At 40.5% G+C, this 18,545-nt stretch overlaps 1 protein-coding gene across 1 annotated transcript in view; it reads left to right on the forward strand.

Moving 5' to 3' along the window:
- ADAMTS6 (ADAM metallopeptidase with thrombospondin type 1 motif, 6) overlaps window positions 1-8,711 on the forward strand; it is a 176,644-nt gene extending 167,933 nt beyond the window's left edge. The window contains exon 18 of the mRNA XM_011930125.1: window positions 5,498-8,711. Coding sequence (XP_011785515.1) covers window positions 5,498-5,607 — 110 coding nt within the window. The 3' untranslated portion in view covers window positions 5,608-8,711. The remainder of the gene's footprint in view (window positions 1-5,497) is intronic.
- Window positions 8,712-18,545: the final 9,834 nt, after the last annotated feature.

The raw sequence follows: 18,545 nt of genomic DNA on the forward strand, positions 1-18,545 counted from the left end.
TGGATCCAGTTCACACTGCAGGGCCTAGGGGCTGGCTTTCAGCCCTTGATTTATTCCCAAGTCTCCCTGAGAAGAATGTGGGAATTCTCCGTAAAGCCATTCTCACCAGAAGTCTCTAGTCCTGGGTAAAGTGTAACTTTTCTTTCAGGGGTGGTGTGGGGTGTAAAAAGAGGGGAGAATAATTGGGTTTACAAAATGTTAACTAGAAACCACATGATGAGGACCTCTTACCTTTCCAGTGTCCTCACAGAAAAGGGTAGAAAGAGTGTCTTGTCATTCTTCTCCTAGGAGAGTACTTAACTGGTACATGATGATAGTCGAAGAGAAAATAAGGCTCCTTCATCTGAAAATCCTTGACCCACTGGCTCAGATTCCACTACTTAGAAAGCAGTAGATAGATATAAGTGTGTTTGCATGAAAAAAAATATGATAGTAAAGCTCAAACCTTCAAAACAAATTAACTACAGAGTGATTATAATACCAAAAAAACTCAAACTAAGTAATTCTTTGTAATGGATCTCTTGGTATTATTTGTTTGCACACTATGCACCAATTGGGTACAGAGGAATGTTTAATTTTTAAACATTTTAAGTATCAGCTAGAAAGCAATGCCAACTGTAAATCATTCAGAAATTAAAACAGAACATTTATTATTGTTTTAATTTCAATGAGATATGTGATTTAATTTATGTACAACTTTTCCAGAATATTTTTGTTGTTGTTGTTGTTGGGTTTTTTTGGTGTTTTTTGTTTTGGTTTTGGTTTTGGTTTTTTGTTTGTTTTTTGTTTTTGTTTAACAAAAGTAAGTTGTACTGCTCAAGGGTAGAAGAGAAAAGGCTTTCATAATTTCACTGGGCTTTAAGGATGAGGCAGACTAATGAAATAAGCTTTATAATTAAGGCCTCTCAATGACATCAGCATAATTTCAGTGAGCACAACAAATCAGTCCTCTCTAGCTAAGCTACGGGTTGAATGCCCCAATATAATTTAAAACTGGTTCTAATATTTTGAAGATGACATTCAGCTTTCTGTAATAATGGGGCTTTAAAACTTCTTGATGTGGCTGGGCGCGGTGGCTCAAGTCTGTAATCCCAGCACTTTGGGAGGCCGAGACGGGCGGATCACAAGGTCAGGAGATCGAGACCATCCTGGCTAACCCGGTGAAACCCGTCTCTACTAAAAAATACAAAAAACTAGCTGGGCGAGGTGGCGAGCGCCTATAGTCCCAGCTACTCGGGAGGCTGAGGCAGGAGAATGGTGTGAACCCGAAAGGCGGAGCTTACAGTGAGCTGAGATCCTGCCACTGCACTCCAGTTTGGGCGACAGAGTGAGAAAAAAAAAAAAAAAAAAAAAAAAAACCTTCTTGATGTGTCTAAAATCACCTTTTCACTTGTGTACTCTTAAAAAATTTGAGGAGGAATATATAGTGACAAAAAGTATAAATGGATAATTCAGTCTATTCTAAATAATTCAGATGTTATTCTGGAAATCTCCTTTTAAAAAACATATTTCCCCTTCTCTAAGGTGGCACAGCAAACTCGTAAAGAAACAAAACCTGACCAAGATGCTCCAAGTTGATTTATCAGTGGTATCAGCCAAGAATACAGAATCAGAGACAGGTAGAAACTTCTTGCATTTAGATGCTAAGAATATTGCTGAAATATGAGTGGCTCTGGAGTCAGATAAACCTGTTCTTAGACCAACTAGCCGTGTGACCCAGCATGAGTTTCATAATCTTTTTGAGCTTATGTTTTGCTGTCTATATAAAGCTGACATTTTATATACAGTCACTGTATAATGATGTTTTGGTCAACAACAGACTACATATACAAAGGTGGTCCCACAAGATTATAATATTATATTTTTACTGGATCTTTTCTATGTTCAGATATATTTAGATACACAAATACTTACCAGTATACACAAATACTTGTGTTGCAACTGCCTACAATATTCAGTACAGTAACATGCTGTACAGGTTTGTAGCCCAGAAGCAATAGGCTATACCATGTAGCCTAGGTGTACAATAGGCGATACCATCTAGGTTTGTGAAAGTACACTCTATGATGTTTGCACATTGACAAAATCACCGAACAATGCATTTCTCAGAGAATATCCCCATCATTGAGCAACACATGACCGAACTTACAGGGATTAAAAAATATATATTTATAATATATATGTTTATGTTGTACCTTACACAAATGATATTCTTGATAAATTATAATTTTTAATGCTGTCACTACTAAATTAAGCTCTTGTGGAGTTAAAAGACAGAGAATAAAAGATGAGTCATGGTTGGTGAATAGATTTTCATCAAATCTAAAGATGTAATGAACTGATTCTTCTAGTCAGGCCAGTTCCTAGAAGGCAAAACCAAGGCGTAGGAACTGGATCTTCCATACAACCTAGGAATCTCCATATTAATATCTGATTCCTGGAAGTCTCCAGATCTCGCACAGGTCTTTCCCTACTCCTGCCCTCATCATAATTTTCTTGCTTTCTGTTTAATAGCTTTATTTTGCTTAAATGTGTAAATGTGTAACCCTTCCTGATACTATATTTATTTTGACAGGGATCCCAGAGAAATAATACATGATGGTTGTTCTCAGAGGCAGGTGTTTTGCTGTTAATAATGAGAACTAATTAACAGTGCTTACTCTGAACTAGGTGCCATGGCACATGCATTATCTGCATTACCTCATGCAAACCTCACAACGTCCTATGAGCAGACCTTATCATAGTCTTTATTTTGAAGATGAAGTGAGATTTAGAGAGGTGAAGTAACTTGGCAGAGGACAATCAACTCCTAGAAGAGGCAGAGCCAGAATTCATCCCCAGGCCCACCTGAATCCATATCTCCTGCCCCTAACTACTGGGTTGTGTTGCCGCTGAAGGCAACTCAGGGGACACTCTTAATCCCTACATCCCTAAGCTCGATCCTGTTCCCGGGACCTACTGACTTCCTGCTTTCAATCAAGTTAGTTGGGAACTAACTTAACAAGGATATTGGGAAGTTCAGAAAGGAACATCCTGATAGCCAGCCTCCAGCCTGCCCACAGACTAGATGCTGCCTCTGAACAAAAGGCTGTGTTCTGGGCCTCTGCATGTAGAGAAGAGTCTTATTTCTAGCACTCATCTAAGGAACAGAATCCCTGACTGTTCATATTTGGGTTTTTTGTTTGTTTGTTTGTTTGTTTTTTGAGATGGAGTCTAACTCTGTGGCCCAGGCTGGAGTGAAGTGGCACAATCTCAGCTCACTGCAACCTCCCGGATTCAAGTGATTCTCGTACCTCAGCCTCCTGAGTAGCTGGGACTACAGGCGCGTGCCACCACACCTGGCTAATTTTTGTATTTTTAGTAGAGATGGGGTTTCACCATGTTGGCCAGGCTGGTCTTGAACTCCTGACCTCACGTGATCCACCCACATCAGCCTCCCAAAGTGCTGGGATTACAAAAGTGAGCCATTGCGCCCAGCCAACTATTTATATTTGTAATAGCCTTAATGGGTGAGTGGATAGGCAGGTGAAGGGAGAAGCAATTATGAATTTTCTATTTCATTTCTTATGTATTATAATTTAGTCAGATTATAAAGTCTAAATCTAAAAGGGAAATTGGTGAATTTGCTTATAATTTGCTCAACCCAGAGTTTTCTTGGTCCAGCTACTCTTCCAAAAATGGAGTAGTAAATCTAATGAAGTTGTGCTCCAGGAAATACTCTGCTTTGTTTTGTCTTCAAACTGACTCGTGTCTTTAGGGCAGTATTTTCTCAGTAGTAATTCAAATATTGCATCCTCATTGAGATATTTGGAGTGTAGCTCCTTGCTTCCTTTCTGTCAGGCAATAAAGATACTAATAACTAATAATTGTAATAATAATAGCAATTCAGTATCCTACACTTATCCCATACTTCCTGTGTTCCAGGCACTGCTCTAGTTGACATTCATAAGGATACACGTGTAGTCTTACATGTTACATGTGAGTGTGGGTTCTCTAATCATTTGTATTTTACAGATGAGAAAACTTAAGCACAAAGAGGTTAAGTGATTTGTCCCTTCTACCTTCTTCCAGCTAAAACTTAAATTTACTGAGGATCCTAGCGTGAAAAGTTTTAATTCAGATTTCTAGCTATTAATCTCTTGTAAGTCAAATGTTGAGCAAGAGAGTTAGATAGTGGCAGAGGTTATGTTTTCAGAGGATTTGGGAGTTCCAGTTTCAAATTTTAAGATTTTCACCAAAGGAGCATTTAAAAAGTGAGGTCAATAAGATTGTTATCTTAATCGTCAATAAGAAGAACTGGGAACTTTTCCATTTCTTTGCATTTAATTTTCCATGTTTATCATACGGCCCATATGATAAACTACAATATATGTGATCTCTTAGAAGTTCAGTGGGTTTTTGAAGCCAGGAAAAAACAAGCAAACAACAAAAACTGTTCTGTAACATGAACTTTACCCACTGCCCAGCCTGATTCCTAATTGCCTTCAACAATTTACCCAGGATGCTTCAGTATAACTACCTGGAAAAATGAGGGTGGAACTTTGGTTCTAGCAGGCATGTGAAAATTTCATTGCTAGGTTTACAGAGTATCCTAAATCTCCAAATAAAAGTGACAAGAACACTGCAAAAGAATATTATTACTAGCAGTGGGGTTGTATGGGCCCAGGGGGAGTTCTGAGAATCAAAGGCCCATGTCCCCTTCTCTACACTGGACCCTCATCCCACCTTCTGCAACCAGCCGCAAGGGGAGATGGAGAAAGAATCATTTATTCACCTTCTGGCTGCAAGAACTGCAGACTGCAACTGTGGCAGTTCTAGCACTGAGAAGAAAATACACATAGGAAAAAAGAAGACCATGTCTCACTTCCAAATTAAAAAAAGACATTTCTACATGTTTCCATAACCCACAGACTGCTGCCATTTGAGGCCAACCCCTCAAAGCTTTCTTCTTTGTCTAGTGTAGTTGCTGAATCTAGGCCACACTCAGCAATCCTTTTCATTCACCCAGGCCCATCCCCACGCCTCACAGATGCAGAGATTCTCTGGAGACATGTGTACTTTGGTATCAAACAGTGCAACTCATGTTTGATTTTGGATAACCTTGCACTATTGAATAAAATAACCCTTGAGAAAGAAGCAATAAAAGCGCTGTAAGAAAAATGACTCATGTTTCCAAGCTGTCTAAAGTGATCACTTATCCCAGCAAATGGTAATTCTTTCAAGACACAGTGGGCATACACCATACTTATAAAAATCTGGAAGGAAAGCCTTGCAAATATTTTTTTTTAATTGTGTTAAAATATATCAAAAGAATGTTTCTAGTAGACTGTACCAGGCAGGGTATGCTTAAAAACAAAAACAAAAACCACATGGAGGTCGAAGCCAAGGTGGATTGACCCAAAGGAGGTCCTCGCTGAACATGCAGGCCACATCGGCTTGTTTATGTACTTGCTTATGTGCCTCTAATTGTTTTCCATTTTCTGCCCCCATTCGTTAGAGTGCAAAGATGTGAATAAAGTGGCTTATTGCCCACTGGTGCTGAAGTTCAAGTTCTGCAGTCGAGCATACTTCAGACAGATGTGTTGTAAGACCTGCCAAGGACACTGACCCACAGAAAGCCAGAGAGAGTGCCTTGTCATTTCATCATGGAAATGCGTCCATCAAAGAGAGCCACCCAGAGGAAGAGGATTGATGTCCTTGCAAATGCATTACCCTGTGGAAAACGTAACCACTGGTCAGCCCTAGCTGACAAGATTTCAATATTATTTTAACTTCTGTGAAGTGGGATTTATTGATCCAAAGTGCTGGACACAGTATTAGGAGGGAATGCCAGATTGGAGAGATCCAAACAACACAGGGAGACTTGCTTACTGTGGAGCGTTTGTGTTCTTTCGAGTAAATCCAATAGCCTGTTTACCTCCTTGGACCATTAAGATAATTTTTATTATGGACTTAGCAATGACACTGAATCCATTTGTATTTAAAACTGTTTAAAATGTAGCTGTTATGACTTGGTCAACTATGGAAGTGAAGAAGGTTCAGAATTCTTAAGTCATAGCTTAAAAATATTTACTGTACTTTATATCACTACAACAGCACCACAATTTAAATTATAAAACGGGCTTTGGACTATAATTTAAGGAGCAATTATAAATCAAAAGTAATGAAAGTTTGTATTATTTTTCTTCATTCCACTTAATTTCCTTAGGAATAATCCCCCGGTTCTGAACACTGCTGTGAGCCATATATAAAACTATATTAAACTGAACAATAATGAGGGGCATAGTTTAAAGCAGTGCATCAGTTACTGCAGCTGTGCAAGTCTATAAACTCAGTGCTGAAAGACTGTGGCCAACTTGCCATTGTGCAAGTAAAGCTGAGATTTCCATTAAAACTTTAAGAGAAAAACATTTCAATTTCATGCAGAAACCAGACCTGGGGTATGGTAGAGACTACAGGACCAGGCCCTTTACTGCCACCACACAGGATGCCTTAGTTCTTATTTGAGTCCCCCCAACTCACTTGTGTTTACATCCTCTCCAGCCACAGCACGGCTTCTGCCCTTTGGATTGCTGCACGCATGTTGAGCTTACTGAGATGATACCGTGCAAAAGATAGACTGGCTCGGTAACAACCAGGCAGACCCTTTTGCAATTTGCTGACAATTACAATGGGTTCCAGATGTCCCTTCTTTGATATGGTAGAAGGGCATTTATTTATATGACAGCAAATGTGTGTGTGTGTGCGGGCGCTTTTAAGTGTGTGGATAGATGAGTGTGCTTGCACATAATGTGCTATTTCTGTGAGTTTTAAAGTAGGCAAGGGATAATAACCAAAGAAGAAAATTTCATGAAGACTAGACATCATAAAGCATAATATTAATAGTCACTCAACCAAGTATTTTGTATTTTGCATGGATTCTCTGAATGGCAATTAAATGTGAAACCCAGTTTCTTGGGCAAGTCAAATTCTAGAATCACATCCACCTAAATTAAAATGACTAGCTCGTATTTTCCCTATCTTCAAGTTTCACATCCTGCTCATCAAAAGACTCGACAGCAAGACTTAGAATGAAAAAGGGTACTTGTTTATATTAATATTTTTTACTTGAACATGTGTAGCTTGCAGCAGGTTCTTGATGAATGTGCTTTGTGTCCAAAATGCCTCCCCATTGTACACAGGTGTACACCATGCATGGATCAACACCTAAAACTCAAAACTAAATGGCTATTTTGTAAGGTTAACACTTTCAGTTAAAGAGCATGTTTGACTTGACTCCATCATGGTGCTCTTAAATTACATGTCAGTGTGTCACATATATCATGATCTAATGCAGATGACTAGGTTTTTTCCAAAAGAAAGACAGACCCTCAGACACCAAAAGCCAATCTAAACTCCCAGATTTGCTGTGGACAATCAGCATGGAATGTTTTCTGCACTCTCAGTCATGACCACCTGTATCTTGTTACCTGCTTTCTCTCTCAACACCACAGTTCTCAACCCTGAGCCTTCCAGAGAGAGCTATTGATGATACAAGAGGAATCGCCAGGGCCCGGGTCTAAGATGCCCTTAGAAGACCTGCCCAAGTGCCGTCTTAGCCATTCAGTGAAGGGCAAGCAGCCCACGGGCAGCATGACCCGAGCACTGAATTCCCTTGGGCCTTTTCAAAGACCAGTTAACTTGGTGCTAATGTGCCCTGGTGAAATAAAACAAAGAAATAAAAGGTGGGTGGTTTCTGTGGCATTTTAGGCATAGGTTTGCAATCCAGATCTGATTTTCTCCAACATAAATATCAGCTCATGTTTTTATTTCCAAAAGATTTCTTATTACCGAATAAAAGCTATTTTTTACCTCACCTGGAAACTACCATCGTGAGGGCCATCCCCCAGGTACTTCACAGCACCTTGGCTGATGCTGGAAGAGGAGGGCAGCCAGTGTCACTTCCGGGATGTGCTCCAGTTCTGAGAACAAAATGCAGGCACACCTGGGGGGCAGAATCAGAGTGCCTTCCTAGAGGGAGCCACCACAGAATGTAACAGGATGAAACAGTTTCAGGTAGGCCTTGAATTTAAACCTGAGTAGGTTAAAACAATTCTATTTCATAGCACATCACAATACTGCTGCTACTCTGTAGCCACCCCCATGGCTACATGGTGCCCTATTCCTAAATAATAACAATAGGATTGTCAGTGGAGGCTGGGCCACCATGGCAGACCTTCCAAAAGTAGTGAGCTACGTAGACTACTTAGGAAACCCAGGGAAACTGGTACCCTACACCTGGGAGCAGTATCTGCCACTGGGATAAAGACCTACTAAAAAAGGAAAGGTAAATGTACCCTAATGATTAACCCCATGAGATTCATATGATTTCCAAACAGTCCATTTCATTAGGAACTTTTTATTTGAATGAATGTCACATAGGTATCCTCAGTAACACAGAACAAAATTACCTTTGTATTATTGTGATTAGTTGTTGCTTATTATTTTATACTCAGTAATAATGTGGTACACTGTTAATTTTTTTGCTTTTGTAAATTATATTCTAATTTATTGCCATGTTTCCTAACACTTGTCCTACATTCATTCTCCTGCTTGTAATGAAAATGAAAAAATCATTGTAACACTTGATGGAGTGAAATTCCACGCCAGGCACAGAATTTTTTTGACATAGATAATTTAGTAAAATAAAAATTCAGCTTATAATAATGATACAGATTGAAGTTGTCTGTTCCCTGAAAAGCCTGTGTTAAACTTGCAGTACTGAGAATGAATTCCCTTGGGATACCACACTTACATTATCCAAATTATCCAAGTAGAATCTAGGATTGGGATGATTTGCTGTATCCTTATTATCCTCCTCAGAGATTGCATCTATTTCTATGTGTTTTAGTCCTGTCTAAATGCAAGAGCGTCAGGTATTACTGGTGGGGCTACATCCCCAGCCACCATCAGCCACTCCTCTGAGGCCCCAAAGGAAGTGCAGACTGCGGCTGCCACACCCCCTCAATTGCTAGTGCCCAACTCTTTTGCTCTCGTTTTCTTTTTTTCTTTTCTTTCTTTTTTTTGAGACAGAGTCTCGCTCTGTCGCCCAGGCTGGAGTGCCGTGGCGCAATCTTGGCTCACTGCAAGCTCCACCTCCCGGGTTCACGCCATTCTACTGCCTCAGCCTCCCGAGTAGCTGGGACTATGGACACCCGTCACCATGCCCAGCTAATTTTTTTTGTGTTTTTAGTAGAGACAGGGTTTCACCGTGTTAGCCAGGATGGTCTCGATCTCCTGACCTCATGATCCACCTGCCTTGGCCTCCCAAAGTGCTGGGATTACAAGTGTGAGCCACTGCACCCGACTCTGCTCTCCTTTTCTTGCCTTCTATGTCAATTATTTAATATAGCAAGATAGTTCACTGTGCCAAGGGCACTAAACCAAATGAATTCATACTTGAGGGATTTTTCTAGTCAGGGCAAACAAACATGATGAGCTCATTTTCTAGCTTTAGTATTTCCTTTTGGGCTGAAGATGAACTAATGGCTCAGTCTTTGCTGAGTTGAGGAATACGATGATATGCAAAGGAACTCAGAAAAAATTTTGAATATGAAGGTGACCCTCTTGCATGCTTAGTTATTTGAGTACTTTTTTCTTTTTCTTTTTTGTTGTTGAGATGGAGTCTCACTCTGTTGCCAGGCTGGTGTACAATGGTGCAATCTTGGCTCACTGCAACCTCTGCCTCCCAGGTTCAAGCGATTCTCCTGCCTCAGCCTCCTGAGTAGCTGGGATTACAGGCGCACGCTACCATGCCCAGCTAGTTTTTGTATTTTTAGTAGAGATGGGGGTTTCACCATGTTGGCCAGGATGGTCTCGATCTCTTGGCCTCATGATCTGCCCACCTCAGCATCACAATGTGCTGGGATTACAGGCATGAGCCACCTCTCCCAGCCAGCTATTGGAGTACTTTCATAATGACAACTTTATCAATTACATAAGAAAAGTGGAACTGGCTAGGTGCAGTGGCTTATTCCTGTAATCTCAGCACTGTAGGAGGCCAAGACAGGTGGATCACCTGAGGCCAGGAGTTGGAGACCAGTCTGGGCAACATTGTGAGACATCATCTCCACCAAAAAAAAAGATGTGAAATGTCCAGGCTTGATGGTGCTTTATTCTACCAACTCTGATGTCTCATACACACCATACCCAGTTGTTTCTTCATTAGAAGAAATCAGGTTGCGTCACATGAGACAATTAGATAGTCTTAGAAGAGTATTTCTCCAAGGTTACCATAGCAACCAAAAGCTGCTGAACTATGAATACTCAGTTCATGAGAAGACTGTGGATGATACCAACCATTTTAACCTCCCACTGCAGTTGCAAAGGATAGTTCTTCTGGGGTTGGGGAGGGAGGAATACCAAGAAACAAGATTTACTTTAGCTTAGATTCTTAAGTATCAAGTCTAGTATATTTTCAGCTACAGTTGTTTTCAAGTTTCCAATTAAATGCCTTTTTTCCCTTTGACATATCAAAAGGACACTATCCTGCTTAGGGTACTGACTCCAAGGACAGTCTGCCTTCCATGGATACTCGGCCACTCCTCAGGGAACATGGGGATCATCCTTAAGCCTTTATGCTCCAAAAGGCCAGATGTTTTTCCAAGCAAATTCAGGAAAAAGTTAGGTCTTGGAACAAAAACATGTGAATTTGCATGGCTAATATAAGACTCATTACTTTTTAAAGAAGGAAAAAGAAATCTTGTTCAGGTAGAAAAAGAAGTCACAGCCCAAGAGAACTGAAAAATTCTAATTAAGTGGTCACAGGAAAGTTGCTGCATTTAAAAGTGACAGATAAGTGACTGGGTGCAGTGGCTCACACCTGTAATCCCAGTACTTTGGGAGGCCAAGGTGGGTGGATCACAAGGTCAGGAGATATAGACCATCCTGACTAACATGGTGAAACCCTGTCTCTACTAAAAATCCAAAAACAGAAACCCAAAAAAATTAGCCAGGCATGGTGGTGGGCGCTTGTAGTCCCAGCTACTCGGTAGGCTGAGGCAGGAGAATGGCGTGAACCTGGGAGACAGAGCTTGCAGTGAGCCAAGATCGCCTCACTGCACTCCAGCCTAGGCAACAGAGCAAGACTCCATCTCAAAAAATAAAAAAGTCACAGATAATCTTTGTTTGGAATTCTCTCTCATTCATATCATCAGAATGTGTGGAATAAACTAACATACGTTTTTAAAAAGAACAGCTGTTCACAATGGTTTTGTGCCTGAGTTCAAAACCTCAAACTTGAACTTAAAAAGAAAATGGTCTTTTCTCCCATCTTTTTCTCAGAGGGCTATTTCTAGCATTCATTGTCCCCCATTTCATCCACAGATGATATGAGGCCTGAAATGGAACTGTGGTTTAAAAGCTGGCTCCACTTTGTGGGGAAACCAAGGTTATACCTGTGTTGTCTTTTGATCAATGACTCCCCTTGCCCACTGGAAGCCTTGAGCTGCATAGGTGATGAAGTGAATTTCCACAGCTATGTCCTGTCTTCACCAGAATGACATTGTGTGGTTTGCACAAGGGCCCAATACTACATGATGTCCCTGACTCCAGGGATTGGGAAGCCTGAATATTCCCATTCACCTCAGGGCACACGACATCATGCCTAACCAATCGGATTTCATTGCCCAGACCTTAAAGCTTGTGAAAATCAGGAGGTTTCTTCTTGGCTTGGATACCTTACATTGCAGAAAGTTTGCATGTAAGAGGGACATGTTATCCCACCAACTTCAGGCGTCCCAGAAGTCAGAGTGCCTTCTTCAGGTCGATGGTTCAACACTAGGTGGCTTCTACTAGCTCAAGGCTGATAGGATTCTGGGAGGAATCTAGTCTGTGCCCCCCAGCAAGGGGAGTTATGGGTGGCAAGTCCCCTTATGGGCCCACAGAACTATGCTCACTTTGAAATTCCTGCTGGCAGAGCAATAATTGTGAGATGAGGCCCCTGAAATTTCAAGCAAAGGTGGCAGCAAGAAGTCCCCGTCCAGGGCCACTCCAGGCCAGGTGTGAGCCTCTGTGTCTGGAGAGGGGCATCAACCATGGTCATTCATTCATACAGCTAATACTTGCTGAGCATCTGCTGCACCCAGGTCCTGTGCTAAGCACTTAACATATGCTGTCTCATTGAGTGTTTCACAACAAAACTAGGAGGACAGTACTATCAGTCCCCATTGACAAGTGCCAAAACTGAGGCACAGAGAGGTTAAGTTACCAGGGGTCACAGGACCAATGCGAGAAGTATCACCTCTTCAGCACACAGAGGGGCAGCTGCCAGATCTGCATCTGGGGCAGAAAGTTGAGAAGAGTGCTCATTGGCTAGAGAGATACCCGCTCACCAAACCACAGGAAACACCGTCCTATTTCCTGAGGAACAATAGTCCTGAGGCCTTGGGAGGGGCCTCAGGAGTCAGGGAACAGGGAACTTCGGGCTCCCGTCTCAGTAGGTGGTGGTATTGACTACGGGAATCTCAGCGATAACAGAATTACAAGTGGGGACCTAAAGTGGTTTCTAAGAGTTAATGGCAAGAGGTAGAAAAGGAAGGTCAGAAACATTCTAGGATGGAAGATGTCTCAATGGCAGTTAGCAGCCAAACACAGTGTAAGGGGCTCGCATCTCCCCTGAAATACCTTGTCGTAACTCATGGAGCCTATACCTGCCTGACAGTCTACTGCACCATTTCCAGACGTGCCAGACAGATGGCCTAGCTGACCTATTTCAACATAACTGGAACAGAATGATTTCCATGTTGGCTCTGGAATACATTATATGGAATAAAGGTGAGTTTCTTTCTGTTTCAATCACAGCAAGACCATCAGGGCTTGAAAAGTTGGGCCATCAGGTTGCCGCGAGCAAGCACATTCTTTGACCTTCTGTGGTGGGTCCACAGAGTGGAACCAGGTGTTCTTTCAGCCCATGCCAGAATGTATTGGCCGCCCAACTGGCCGCCTGCCTCCACCCCACCAACAGGGCTTTGGCTGGCCCTCTACCAAACAGCTGTTTGGGGAGACACAGGTGGCCACCCACGCTCATGCCCAGGCCAGCAGCTGTGTTGGCCTGATTCAGCCTGGCAAGATGGACCCTCCTGTGCTTCTGCCCCTGTGCCCCAACTTCTCCCTGAGCCAGGTCACTCAGGGATTAGGGAGTAGGAAAGCCAAAGGGTAGATACACTGTGTATTAAATGCATTCATAAACCTGTTTCGTGACCCAAAGGCAATAAACAAGAGGATACTTCTTCAATAGCATCAATTTTGGTATTTTATTTTTAATAATTCAAATTAATGTTATGTAAATGAATAGAACTTTAGTTCCCATCTCTTGTTTGTATTATTGTTAGAATAAAAATCTCCTGTTGCTATGTATCTATAATAAATATGAAGGTAAAAAAGGATTACATCCCAACTTCAGCAAAATGCTATCTGGGAGACCATGCTAGGTGCCCAGATAATAACTATCACAGGAGCATGATTGGATATACTGAAAAAGCACCTACAGGAGTGGCTCAAATATAATATGAGCTGAATGAAAGAGGGTAGCAACATCCATGTTATCACAGCCAAGCTAATTGCAATAAGAAATAGTTCTATTCATGAAGCTTAGAATAGGAAAAAAGCAAAATTGAGAAATTAAATATTTTATTTCGAGATTTAAAAAAGAGACTCTATGTTGAAACTACGAAATAAGATAATAAGCTGCAGGCACATCTAGCTTTGAGGTGTATCTCAATGTAGGTAGGGCCAGGACCCCACCTGATGCACTTAGGGTCCAGGTCCCCACCAATGTCGAAAGCTCCTGCTAGAGGGAAGTAGTAGGGGGACCCACTGTTTTATTTTATCTCACATTTAAACCCAATTACAGAAATAATTGTGCAAACCATCCCATACTAGCCTCTAAAATCAACACATTAGAACTTCACTATCCAAATGAATGTTGTCTCCTTCCATGTAGCAACTGGAGATCACTCTGTACTTATTCTAAGAGTAAAATCATCATTCAAGAAAGTTTTAAAATTGCTTCTTTAGACTGTCTCTCAGGGTAGGATAAATTTGATTTTCATAAAAGCCCAAACTCATTCAAAATAAAATCTGGTAAGTAATTTGCATATAACCATTTTGGCCCCAAATATGTCTTACAAATTGACCCAAGGTAATACCATGAAAGGTATTCCAAATATGCTTTGAATAAGTGACCACTTTAAAGGATTTTGTTCATTTAGATTAAAAAAAAATGCTGGTGTTTTTTTCTAAAAATTATTGGGATGTCTTCATTATTCTACTTAAAATTTATATAATACATTTCACTAAATGTACCGTTACTTCCAATTCTAAAATTAGCTGGAACCTGAACCACCTAAATGGCATTATCTGTCTGTCAGGGTAAAGAAAGATCTCTGACATCTTTGAGGACTGAGTAACCCTTAAAGCCAGGAAAACAAACCACTTCTCCAGAAACAGGAAATGGGCCAACAGCTGTCCTTACAGGATTCTCTTTCTCAGAGTCCCTGGAGTACAAAGTCTCCTTCCCAAGGGACTAATTAAGGGAAGTCTGTCAGCAAAGTTAATGAAGCCACGGTGGAGCATGCAAGCCCCAGAGTTCTGCTTCCTGACTACAGAGTCAGGGAGATGGGACCATACAGATGTGCCCTTTTCACACTACTATATGTTTGCTCAATTTCTGTAGCTCGAATCATCTCCCATTTACTTATATGAGAATTCCAAAATGAGCCTGTCTTTTGACTGATAACCTTAATTGACTGTGTGCACCAACTGACATTCCAGCATTGAGTGTCTTCTCCCTCAGCCTGCTTTCCTTCCAGAGTTTTCAAGGAAGTTGTTAATGATATGTAAACAAACACTTAAACCTATGGGGAGAACACTATTGTTTTAAGAAATTCCAAGAGTGAATCTTTCGGAGAGGATAATTACTCCTATATTTAACTTTGAAGTTTGAGTTCTCATCATGAGTTTTTTAAAAAATAAAATACATATATATATCCCAAGATACAAACATTTTTTCCTAACATTTCTGCAGAAACTTGCCTTAAAGTCCACAATCTTTATATCTTTTTCTCCCTGAAAGAACCTTTTTAATACACAGCCTCTCTAAACAGCTTTTAAAGGTTCCATGGGTGGCCAGGAATTCCTATTTGCCAAATTGAGCAATGACAACTATGGTTATGGACACTGTTGGAGTAGAATGTCCCTAATCAAGATGAAAACTTAACCTTAAAAGTAATGTTTAAATTTCTCACCCTCAGAGAAAATATTTGCAAACTATGCATCTGACAAAGGTCTAATATCCAGAATCCATAAGGAACTTAAACCATTCAACAAGCAAAAAACAATAGCTCCATTAGAAAGTGGGCAAAGAACATGAACAGATACTTTTCAAAATAAGGCAGACAAATGGCAGACAAGCATATGAAAACAAGATCAACATCACTGATTATTACAGAAATGCAAATCAGAACCACAATGAGATACCATCTCATAGCAGTCAGAATGGCTGTTCTTAAAAAATAAACAAAAATAGCAGGTGTTTGTCAGGCCGCAGAGAAAAGGGAATTATTATACACTGCTGGTGGGAATGTAAATTAGTTTAGCCACTGTGGAAAGCAATTTGGAGATTGTCAAGGAACTAAAAATAGAACTACCATTCAACTCAGCAATCCCACAACAGGTTATGTAACCAAAGGAAAAGAAATCGTTCTGCCAAAGACATACGCACTCATATGTTCATTGCAGTACTATTCACAATAGCAAAGACTTGGAATCAACCCAGGTGCCCATCAATGGTGGACTGGAAAAAGAAAATGTGGTATTAATACATAGTAACTGGGGAGGTGAAAAATCTCTAGAATGAGGACTACCAAATACTGCTCACAGAAATCAGAGATGACACAAACAAATGGAAAAACATTTCATGCTCATGTATATCATTAAAATGGACATGTTGCCCAAAGCAATGTATAGATTCAATGCTATTCCTATCAAACTACCCATGATGTTCTTCACAGAACTAGAAAAAACTATTTTTAAATGTGTAAAAATAGTTTTTTTAAAAACTATTTTAAAATTCAAAAAAGACCCCAATAGCCAAGGCAATCCCAAGCAAAAAGAACAAAACTGGAGGCATCACACCACCCAACTTCAAACAATCCTACAAGGCTACAGTAACCAAAACAGCATGGTACTGGTACAAAAACAGACACATAGACCAATGGAACAGAATAAAAAGCCCAAAAATAAGGCCGCACACCTACACCCATCTGATCTTCAACAAAGCTGACGAAAACAAACAATAGAGAAATGATTCCCCATTCAACAAATGGTGCTGGGAGAACTGGCTAACCACATGCAGAAGATTGAAACTGGACCCCTTCCTTACACCATACACAAAAATCAACTCAAGATGGATTAAAGACTTAAATGTAAAACCCACAACTATAAAACCCTAGAAGACAATCTAGGCAATACCATTATGAACATAGCAATGGGCAGATGCCAAAAGCAATTGCAATTAAAGCAAAAATTGACAAATGGGATCTAATTAAACTAAAGAGCTTCTGCACAGCAGAAGAAACTATCAATAGAGTGAATAAACTATAGAATGGGAGAAAATATTTGCAAAATTTGCATCTGACAAAGGTCTAATATCCAGCATCTATAAGGAACTTAAACAAATTTACAAGAAAAAAAACAAATAACGCAATTAAAAAGTAGGCAAAGGACATGATCACTTTTCAAAAAAAGACATACATGCAGTCAACAAGCATATGAAAAGAAGCTAAATGTCACTATTAGAGAAATGCAAATCCAAACCACAATGAGATACCATCTCACACCAGTCAGAACAGCTATTATTAAAAAATCAAAACATAACAGATGCTGGCAAGGTTGTGAAGAAAAAGGAATGCTTATACACTGTTGGTGACAGTGTAACTTAGTTCAATCATTGTGGAAAGCAGTGTGGCAATTCCTCAAGGACCTAAAAACAGAAATACCATTTGACCCAGCAGTCCCATTACCACATGTTCTCACTCGTAAGTGGGAGCTAAATGATGAGAACACATGGACACATAGAGTGAGGAACAACATAGAGTGGGGCCTACTGAAGGGTGGAGGAAGGGAGGAAGGAGAGGATCAGGAAAAATAACTAATGGGTACTGGGCTTAATCTGGATGATGAAATAATCTGTACAACAAATCCCCATGACACAAGTTTACCTATGTAACAAACCTGCACAGGTACCCCTGAACTTAAAAGTTAAAAAAAAAAAAGAAAAGAAAATGTGGTAGATACATTCCATGGAATACTACCCAGCCACAACAAAGAATGAAATCATGTCTTTTGTAGCAACATGATTGCAGCTAGAAGCCATTATCCTAAAAGAGTTAACACAGAAACAGAAAACCAAATACAAAAACAGAATACCAAATACATGTCCTGTCTCATAAGTGGGAGCCGATCACTGGGTATACATGGCCATAGAGATGGGACAATAGACACTGGGGACTACTGGAGAGGGGAGGGTAAGAATGGAAAAACTACATATTGGGTATTACGCTCACTACCTGGATGATAGGATCAATCATACCCCAAACCTCAGCATCATGCAATATACCCATGGAACACATGTGCACATGTGCCCCGGGAATCTAAATGAAAGTTGGGCCAGGCACAGTGCCTCATGCCTGTAATCCCAGCACTTTGAGAGGCCAAGGCAGGTGGATCACCTGAGAGGTAAAGAGTGCAAGACCAGCCTGGTCAACATGGTGAAATTCTGTCTCTTTTAGAAATGCAAAATTTAGCTGGGTGTGGTGGCAGGTGCCTATAATCCTAGCTTCTCAGGAGGCTGAGGCGGGAGAATCACTTGAACCTGGGAGGTAGAAGTTGCAGTGACCCGAGATTGCACCATTGCCCTCCAGCTTGGGTGAAAAGAGCAAAACTCTGGCTCAAATAAATAAATAAATAATAAAATAAAATGAAAGTTAAAATTAAAAAAAAAAAATTCCGCATCAAAATTTTCTAACCAGATCAATTTTTTTATTTTATTATACTTTATGTTCTAGGGTACATGTACACAACGTGCGGGTTTGTTACATATGTATACATGTGCCATGTTGGTGTGCTGCACCTGTTAACTCGTCATTTACATTAGGTATATCTCCTAATGATATCCCTCCCCACTCCCCCCACCCCACGACAGGCTCCAGGGTGTGATGTTCCCCTTCCTGTGTCCAAGTGTTCTCATTGTTCAATTCCCACCTATGAGTGAGAACATGTGGTGTTTGGTTTTCTGTTCTTGCGATAGTTTGCTGAGAATGATGGTTTCCAGATTCATCTGTGTCCCTACAAAGGACATGAACTCATCCTTTTTTATGACTGCATAGTATTCCATGGTGGATATGTGCCACATTTTCTTAATCCAGTCTGTCATTGATGGACATTTGGGTTGGTTCCAAGTCTTTGCTATTGTGAATAGTGCTGCAATAAACATACATGTGCATGTG

This window comes from Colobus angolensis, unplaced genomic scaffold, assembly GCF_000951035.1.
Source record: "Colobus angolensis palliatus isolate OR3802 unplaced genomic scaffold, Cang.pa_1.0 Scaffold84, whole genome shotgun sequence".
Lineage (NCBI taxonomy): Eukaryota > Metazoa > Chordata > Mammalia > Primates > Cercopithecidae > Colobus > Colobus angolensis.